Source organism: Limulus polyphemus, unplaced genomic scaffold, assembly GCF_000517525.1.
Source record: "Limulus polyphemus unplaced genomic scaffold, Limulus_polyphemus-2.1.2 Scaffold2844, whole genome shotgun sequence".
In the NCBI taxonomy this organism is placed as follows: domain Eukaryota; kingdom Metazoa; phylum Arthropoda; class Merostomata; order Xiphosura; family Limulidae; genus Limulus; species Limulus polyphemus.
In genome coordinates, this window is record NW_013668454.1 from 152,616 (window position 1) to 162,060 (window position 9,445).

At 30.2% G+C, this 9,445-nt stretch overlaps 1 protein-coding gene across 1 annotated transcript; it reads left to right on the plus strand.

The window, feature by feature from the left end:
• Window positions 1-348: 348 nt before the first annotated feature.
• LOC106468035 (E3 ubiquitin-protein ligase Nedd-4-like) lies at window positions 349-8,473 on the plus strand. Its single transcript, XM_022396344.1, has 6 exons — window positions 349-855; window positions 3,881-3,960; window positions 4,826-4,934; window positions 6,443-6,481; window positions 6,633-6,686; window positions 8,378-8,473. Exons 1-6 carry the CDS (start codon window positions 790-792, stop codon window positions 8,456-8,458), a joined length of 429 nt encoding a protein of 142 aa, XP_022252052.1. The 5' UTR covers window positions 349-789; the 3' UTR covers window positions 8,459-8,473.
• Window positions 8,474-9,445: the final 972 nt, after the last annotated feature.

The following is a 9,445-nucleotide window of genomic DNA, read 5'->3' on the forward strand; positions in this document are numbered from 1 at the left end:
CATGATAGTTCTAGAAACGTTGCGTCACAGTAGTCATGTGACTCGATGACGCAACAAAACGTAAAAAATCACGGCTACCTAGATACCAAAAGACACGCGATCCGTTCGCGACACAAATAGGAAAATTACAGATATATAATGAACAGTCATTAAAAAAAACAAAAAAAACAAGGTTCAAACTTATTTCTACCATGTATAATAGAATATTGTCTCACAGATTTGAGTATATTATATGTGCATAAATGTTACACGAACATTTACAGTGAAATTTATTTTTTATGAGACAGCAATGTACTAATGGTGTAGAGAGTACTTGAATGTGTGTGATGTAAAAACACCTTTACTGACAGTCTACCTTGAGAGTTGCGAGAAATGGGATTAGAATCTGGAAGAATGTGATGTCTGCCAGTACTACTACTGAGAAGCAAGGACGAAGAACAGCGCGTTCAGCTTTTGTATATATTCGATCAACATGTATTTAAAATCTATGAAATTTTATTTTTATGCAAGTTTTATGTCATAATTACGAAATTTAAATAACTTTATTTACAGGAAACGTTATTAGTAATAGTTTTAAAGAAAGTACTTAAAATAGTATTACGTTAAGTCTTACTATTAACTTACAAGTTACACTGTTAGTGTTACTGTTACAGAAGTACACAGTACAGTAACTCGAAATTTACTTTCGAAACGAAGACAAGTCGATTTCATGTAATTGTGAGGTCAAATGTGAATTAAGACTAAAGCAGTAAGACAGAAATTTATGTAACTATAAAAAAGATACAGCCTATGGCGACATCACGAATATATGGGTGGAATGACTCATCATCAAGTGATAGTAGCGTAAACAGTCAGGTGAGGTTAATTTTTGGAAAGTACGAAAAATTAAAAGTCAGACGATTCATATTACTTATTTGAGTTATTAGTCATACTAGCAGTAATAGCACAGAAGATACCGAGTTACTACTAGTAGTAGTAGTACTATACCTAATGTAAATACTAATAGTAATTAATATTGATATTATTACTAGTAGTAAAATTACGTGTTTATCATTGTTCCGCTTTAATTTTGGTGATTTAGCAGAAAAAGTGAAGTAATATATGATTGCATGCTGCTAATGTAATATAAAGCAAGTTAGCTAATACCATAGTAATAGTATGTTATAAGTGTGCAAGAACAGGTTTTGCATTTGCAGTTATGAGTATGATTTTTTTAGTTGTTCCATTGACCTTGTATTTTAGTATTTAGAAAATGACATACCTCTAAATTATTTGAACTTTGAAAGAGAATAAGATATTACACACGTACTAGTGTTACCCAAACCCATCAAATGACATTTTCCCATTCTGACAACAACCCCAGTCACAATAACATCTATTGAATGAAAATATTTTGCATATATATAAATATGATCAGATCGTATCTAATTAATTCGAGTTTTCTATTAAAAATTCAGTTAAAACAACGTTAAAAAATACACAATAATTTAAAACTTTTAAACTTGAAGACACTAGGCCTAACAAAAAATCTACATGTTTCGTTGGGTTTGTAGGTTTTTTGTTAGGCTTGTTGCCTTCAAGTTAAACAATTTTAAATTATTGTGTACTTTTAAATATTGTTTTAATTAATAGGTTTATAATAAATATCTGTACACAAGTGCTACACTTGTAATTTTTAATTTAAGGTGTATTTTTGTTTGACTTTGAGTGACATGATTATACTGAGAATTTTACTAATTTGTAGTTTCTTTCTTGCCATTCTTTACCTTTAAATTTCTGTGGAGCAGCTAAGCATACAACATTTTAGGTTGGAGGCTAAACATAACTTCAGAAGGAAAATTCTTACCATAATATATCTATTAAGAAATAGAATTGCAATATAGTACTTTAGAATGCTGTTGTCTAAACTGTAAATAAATTTTTTATAAAACAAACAAGCCATGTGTAAACGCATGTTAGTACACAGTCAATTCATATAATAAAGTATAACTCATTATGTACTGATGCAATACATCAGTAGCATCACAAAAAAATCTGTAATATAAACAGTAACTATGAGTACATAATGCACATAAGGGAGGTGTGGATACTTATTTGGTGACTCTTTTTCAAGTGACATTTATACTGGCTGTATTATCTGCCACAAAAGAAAATTCTTTTGATTGTTTCAGTAATAATGTTTCATAACTGAGCCGTTATGTAACTTGCAGTATATCAGTATTAATGAATGAATAAAAGGCTGTGTGTGTGTAGTGATTATCATAAAATTCAAAGTCTCCAGGTTTTGTTGCCTGTATTTGTAGTTTGGGTTTGGCTCGTGAATGAAGTGCTATATGCAAGGATTTTCAGCAGTGAAGAACAAAAAGTTTTTCTAACTTAAATAGATCATTAAACAGACCACCAAGGATTTTATTCTGGTCAAAGGAGTGACTGTATGACCTAAAGCTTCTCTTCTTCTACAGGCATGAGTGAAAGGAGTGACTGTATGACGTTATGCTTCTCTTAAATTCAGCACTTCAGAATCACTGGACATGAAGTGCAAGAGTTTAGTAAATGCTTTATCCTGTGTGTAATTTACTCAACAGGACAGTATTTGTAGAATGTAGTCTTGATGGAAAATAAAAACAAACCTCAAACATGTTTTGGTTTTCCATAGCTTTGATTTATGAGGTCAGGAACAAAATTACAGTACGAAACTCTCACTTGTCTGTTTAAAAGGCTACATACTACTACTACCAAGACCAACCTTTTTCATCACGGGAATAGTGACATCTTAGTATCACCTTGAATAAAATGAGACATTCCTTTACTTTCTGTAGGAAAACAACACAGTGCACACCTAACAGAAATTTTTTTCCAGAAACATTCATCATCAGTAAAAGCACGACATACAGTTCTAGAAGGATCATATTTCACATCTTCAGAGATTAATCTGATCAAGATAACATTCTAACGCATCAGTCAACAAGACTACCCTGAGTTAAGCTCCAGAAATTTTCAACCCATGCGACTATAAGACTTTCAGAAGTAGCAAGAACAACTTACTCTAATAACCTACGTTAAAAATACAAGAAATAACTAAACATTCAATAGTTTTTTGTTTTTGTTATAAAACAAAATACTAGATAAAAGGTGTTTTTTTCATAGTAAATTTGTGAGACTAACTTATTAATTATAATTAATAATTTTAATTAATTATAAATGCTAATTAAGTGCCCAGGATTTTTTTTAAGGTTGTTTCGAACAAAATGACATAAAGCCTTTTGTCTTTTATACTGAAATAGCTGACACTTAAGCATGAGTACCATTTAAGTTTGGTGTTGACTGATTAATTTATCTTTAAAAGCTGAAGTTGTTGATAAAGCTTGTAAACCTCAACTCTTAATGAAAAATAGAGTGAAATTGAGTTGTAATACACATGATTGTTAATCATAAAAGGTCATATAAGTCTTAATAAACTAAGCATTAATTGCCATCAAAGGTCAATTCTTTTTTCTTTTCATGAAGGAGAAATAGACAATTTTAATTAAACATGCATATAAAGGAAAAACAAGTATTATCAAGAGAAAATGACAAATTAAAAAATACTAATTCTACATGTAGGCACATTTTCTTATATAAATGTTTGTTTGAGTTTTTATCTTGCTTATTCTTACGGGATCTATATGTAAAATACTTCCATATATAATAAAACAAATAGGTGAAATTAGAAATTATTTAGAATTTTTAAAGACCCTTCTTCTACACAAACTTCAGCTTAATTATTTTAAGATCATAATTAACTTGTTTCTTTAGAGTGACTCACTTCACCATGTTTTTATATTCTAACCTCTTTTTGTTTTCATTTTCTTCTACCATTTAATAATGTTCATGGCTCAAGGAGAATGAACCATCGAGATTGCTTCGTATTCGAGTCATAGCTGGTCATGATTTAGCCAAAAAGGACATATTTGGAGCAAGGTGAGTAAAACAGTTGATATAGAAATTAGACTGTTGGAGATAAATCACTAGTTTTACTTTCTTGATGGCAAAATTTTTAGCAAACAATTTTTAAAGCTAGAACCAAGTCTGTCTGTTAATGACAAACTACTGCAGTTCAGGTACAAGTGAAAACCATTTCATTTGTATTAGAATTTCTGGTGAATAAAATCAAAATGAGGTAATGCTTTTTCTTTAGTTCAAGCGGAGTTTACTCAATTAACTAAAAAAATATGGAATTTATAAACAACCGATAAGTCAAGATATAAATAAGAATTTGTTCTTCAAATATTTTAAGTATTTCTTAAAATGTAAAACTATATAGCAATTTTCCATGTATAAATTTAGTTGTTTTTTTTTATGTTAGCTTTTTCCATTTGAGGGTATTATAACATAAATATTTAAATATTCACATAACAAAGAGGTTTGAACTTTCCAAACTCAGATTACTTTTCCAAATACAAATTACAGTTGTTATGTGTGAAAATACTGAGACTTCCTAAATCTACTGTATGAGTTACCTTGTCTGATTGGCTGTAAACTCTTGATTAAAATAATGGGTTTTACTAAACAACTGTTGTCTGTAAACACCTGTTGTTTTAATAGACATTGTATAAGATAACTCGTATGTTTAGAAAATCTCGCATCCAGCAACTGTAGCTTCCATACAGAAAAGTAATCCTTGGTTAAAAAATTCAAAACTCTGTATATAAGTAGTAAATTATTTCTTAATATGTTGCTACATTAGTAAGTAAAAAGATTATTCATGATCCTGATTAGATAACATTGAAAAATCTTGAAACATTAAATGATTCATTGCTGTTTTTTGATGCTTGAACTATTTCAGTGATCCTTATGTGCGTATTGATTTGATGAGAAACGAGGCTGAAACTGGAAACAATAATAGAGAGGAGGAGAATGTTATTGATTCAGTTTACACCAAAACAAAGAAAAAGGTATAAAAATTTTCCAAATGACATGGTTACTTGCAGAAAGGTAACCATGAATTGCTGTACATAATATTCTAGTCTACTTATCAAGTTTTATTGTAAAAATAGTTTAAATAAATAAAGTTGTCTACAATTTATAATGCCTTAATTGTTAAAAAAAAATGTTTACTAGCATATCATGTTGCAAGACATCACAGTAATTTCATTTACCTAGTATTTTGCTGACTCAGTTTATATTTTTGTAGTCCAACTAGGCCTTATTGTTAACATGCTATTTCTTTTGATCGACACTAGAGGTCATCATTCCAGCTTGTTTGTAACACACATACACACTAATATATTAGGTTTAATGTGCATTTTAAGTATTGTTTAGAACTAAATGCTAAATCAATAATGTAGGGCTGTAAATTTGTATAGCTGTCTTCTCTGGAAAGTGAAAAAAACAACAAGTTGGCCACTTTCTTGTATATCTGCATTTTCTAAAGATATACAGATGATGTTTGTCAGCTGTAGAGAGTTAAATAACCATAATAATAACAATGTGTTGCAAAGCTCAGTCAGCAGTTTGTCTTGTATGTTATAAAAGGCAAGTTAAATGCATCTCTTGAAAATATAAGTTCATAGGCCTACTTTGAGTTCAGCATTAAAGCTTCGATTGTAATGTTAATTTTTTTTAGGAAATGACACGTGGGTTAAGTGTTATTTGTGTGAAATACTTTGCAAATAAAAAATACTAAAGTTGAAATCAAAGCCAGTCATCAGGTGATGATAACGACATTGTGTCATCGTGTAGCATACTTGTTGCATTAAAAAGTTAGATCAAGCAAAAAACAGGAAAAGCAATTCTGAATGGAGAAATCAATATGCAATCCGGACTCTTTGGACAAAGGCCTTTCTAATCATAAGAGCTCCGTAGCATTTGATTGAAAAATTTGCAAGAAAAATTCCAGACAGACAGAACTGTATGATTTATATAAATTGTATTTGTGGTGTGACACAGATTTCAGCAGAAAATAAAATCACTGTTCTGGTAAAGGAGTCTTTACTGATCAAAACTAAACAACATTTCCTCATCTTTTCCTTTAAGTTTGAAACCATAAGTGTTAATGAACTCTTATTTAGAGGTATTACCAACATCCGTGCCAAATGATGACTGCAGTAAATCAGTCAAAAGCTACAAAAACATTTGATGTAATGTATTTTGTTCAGTACTATCTAAATTGAGAAAAAATTATTAAAATGAAGCTCATCTGGTTGAATTATTATCTATTATGTTCGTACCTAGGAAACCAGTTTTGTTTTTGCCACAGAATTAATAAGTAAGTTTTACAGAATTTCATTTAATATTGGTGTGATACTGTGTGAATTTTCACTTAAAAATAACTTCTTTTTATGCAAGTTATAAATAAGTATACTAAAGGAAAAGCAATACATCATTGTGTTATAAGAAGGAAAAAAGGTTTAGTGGTAGTGCTGCTGGTCAGTAAAGTAATTTTTGTTTTTGTTTCTTACAGACTTTAAACCCAAAATGGGATGAAGAATTCATTTTTAGAGTAAGTGAAAGTTTGTCATATGTACTTGTTAAGATTTTTGTCTATTTTGAGTTTATCTTAACTGTCTTGCAGGTTAAAGCTAGTCATCACAAGCTGCTGATAGATTTTTTAAAATTAAATTTTTGCTTATTTTATTTTATCTGTTTTGCAGGTGAAACCTAGTCATCACAAGTTGGTGTTACAAGTTTTTGATGAGAACAGACTGGTAAGTGTGTGAAATGGTGTTTTTAATGACATTCAAATGATGTGGAAGTTATAGCTTGAAGATTACACTGAAACAAAAAGGTACAAAGATCGTAATAACTCGAGCATTTTCAGAAAGAGGAACTTCTTGTTTTTCAGGGTTGAACTCTTCTCTGAAGATTGAAAGTTTTATCTTTGGAAAGAACTTGGGTTATCTGTTGTGTTTTTTTTTGCACTGATTGGATGTCATATGAAGCTAAATTAAGGAGTTCTTTGTTTTAGGTGGTCTTAAAACAGAGCTATTTCGTGGATTTCAGGTAACCTAACTGTTTATTGTACAGTGATTTGGATGGATGTGGTGCTTGCCTTATATGGACGTGTCCATTCTGTGTTTGTAAATAACTTAAATGAGTAATTAAACAGAAAATAACAAACAAACAAATAACGTCTGGAGATGGCTTGAATGGGTAATGAAAGAAACTTTATTATAAATTTACAAATTTGAAAACAAATAAGTTTTCAAAATGTAATCATGATGATGATAATAAAGTACTAAGTAAAATAAAATAAAAACAGTTAAAGCCAGTGGTGAGAAATGCTTTATTCTTAATGTTTGATTAAGCTGAATATAACGAACTGATAATAGAACTGTATATTTTTGTTACCTTATTGCTGGAAAATAAATAATGCCCAAATAAAAAAAAGTACTTTAAATTGAAAACTTAGTGTTCTTGAAGAGACTGCTAAGGCTGTTAATATTATGAGTAAAATTTGTTTGATAAAAGACTTGGAGCTATCTTCCATTTCTGCCAATAAGGATGTTTATTGTTAATAATGTGATTGTACGGAATAGAAAGTTTGAAGATGAAATTAGCAAATGAAGATATTTCTCATGTTATCCTTAGAAAATATTGTTTTATTTAATATAGAAGTTTAAAATATAAAAGTAGAGACTTACATATCATTAATAAACACATTGATTGATGTAGGGTGTAAGGGAAATTGACAGATAAAGATTTTCTGACGTTATTTCGAGTTTTATTTAGCATACAGATTTTTTAAACAAAGACAAAAAATAAAGATGTTTGTGTGTAAGATTCAGTGCTGAAAATACGTTTTTTCATTGTGTAATTATTTAAATATAAACTCAGTTTATTTCAAAATATTTTTATTATCTATTCTGGTTATGTAAGAATTAAGACAATTTGAAACTATACTGTTAACTCCAGGAAAACTTTGAAATAAAGTAGCTCACTGAATTTTTTTAATTGACTAATCAGTTAATTTTTTCTCCTACTCTTTTATATGTCTTTAAAGCTTTAGTATTAAAATAACTAGTGGTAATAAATATATGTATGTATGAGATTAGATTTTCATACTTTTGTGTTCTTCTTCAAGCACATTATTATTTACAAGGCATGTATTATAATTTTGATGTAAAAGTGAAGCATTTTGAGTAGTAATTGTGAAAAAGTATATGAAAATTTTTTTAGACTAAGTTTTGTTATTTGTAATGCAACTTGAGGAGTTTATTTGCTGTAACCTGTCAAAATATGCTCTGTACAAGTAGTTAAACTTTGAATTCAGGTGTTAAAATGAACTGAGATTCTAATATTGTAATTTTGGATTAAGAAATTTAATAGACATTCTGACAGTTGAAGTATTTATAATACAAAAGCATAAAAAAGTATCTGTTGCATGTATGGGCCAAAGTTGTCTCGTGGTGGAAACAGACGAGCTGAAACTGGACAAACATCTCGTGGGGAGGCTTCAGCAAAGGTTAGGTATCAATAGGATGTAAACGTGTCACACTGTGTTTCCTTTTAGTGTTTTAGGATGTTTGATAATGATACTTGAAAACAATAATACTGTATGTCAAACAATTGTCTAGTGCTTAGTCGAGTTAAGTGTAAATTAAAATGTGACTAAAACAATATTAAAAATGAGATAAAATTACATCTGTATCTGGTGGAAATAACATATTTTCTGCTTGATGCTTAATATCCCTGCAAACGTTTTTTCTTTTTCCTCAAAATATTTTTCTTGTGGTGTTTACTGTAGAACCCTTGATATTTTTTCGTATGACATCCAACTAATTAAAAAAAAAATATTTCTTTGCTGCTATTTCCTGAGCATAATTCTTTCTTAAATATGTTTTCTCTAGGTTGTATATAAAATTTTGTTCCTGCTTTGGCACTTAAAATATTTGAAGACTGTTTGCTCTAAGAACATCTGCTTAGTCATAAATGTGTAGGCTTCTGTGGCTTATAAAGGGAGTGTAACCTTACATTCACTAAGGGTATAACGTGTAGGCTTCTGTGGCTAATAAAGGGAGTGTACCTAGTGAATGTAAGATGTATAACGTGTAGGCTTCTGTGGCTAATAAAGGGAGTGTACCTAGTGAATGTAAGATGTATAACGTGTAGGCTTCTGTGGCTAATAAAGGGAGTGTACCTAGTGAATGTAAGGTGTATAACATGTAGGCTTCTGTGGCTAATAAAGGGAGTGTACTTAGTGAATGTAAGGTGTATAACGTGTAGGCTTCTGTGGCTAATAAAGGGAGTGTACCTAGTGAATGTAAGATGTATAACGTGTAGGCTTCTGTGGCTAATAAAGGGAGTGTACCTAGTGAATGTAAGGTGTATAACATGTAGGCTTCTGTGGCTAATAAAGGGAGTGTACTTAGTGAATGTAAGGTGTATAACGTGTAGGCTTCTGTGGCTAATAAAGGGAGTGTACCTAGTGAATGTAAGATGTATAACGTGTAGGCTTCTGTGGCTA

Bases quoted from the DNA above. Each gene is read 5' to 3' on its own strand.
- LOC106468035 (XM_022396344.1), top strand. From the start codon at position 790: ATGGCGACATCACGAATATATGGGTGGAATGACTCATCATCAAGTGAT. The intron at 856-3,880 runs GTGAGGTTAATT...TCATGGCTCAAG, and splicing joins ATAGTAGCGTAAACAGTCAG to GAGAATGAACCATCGAGATT. The intron at 6,482-6,632 runs GTAAGTGAAAGT...TCTGTTTTGCAG, and splicing joins ATGAAGAATTCATTTTTAGA to GTGAAACCTAGTCATCACAA.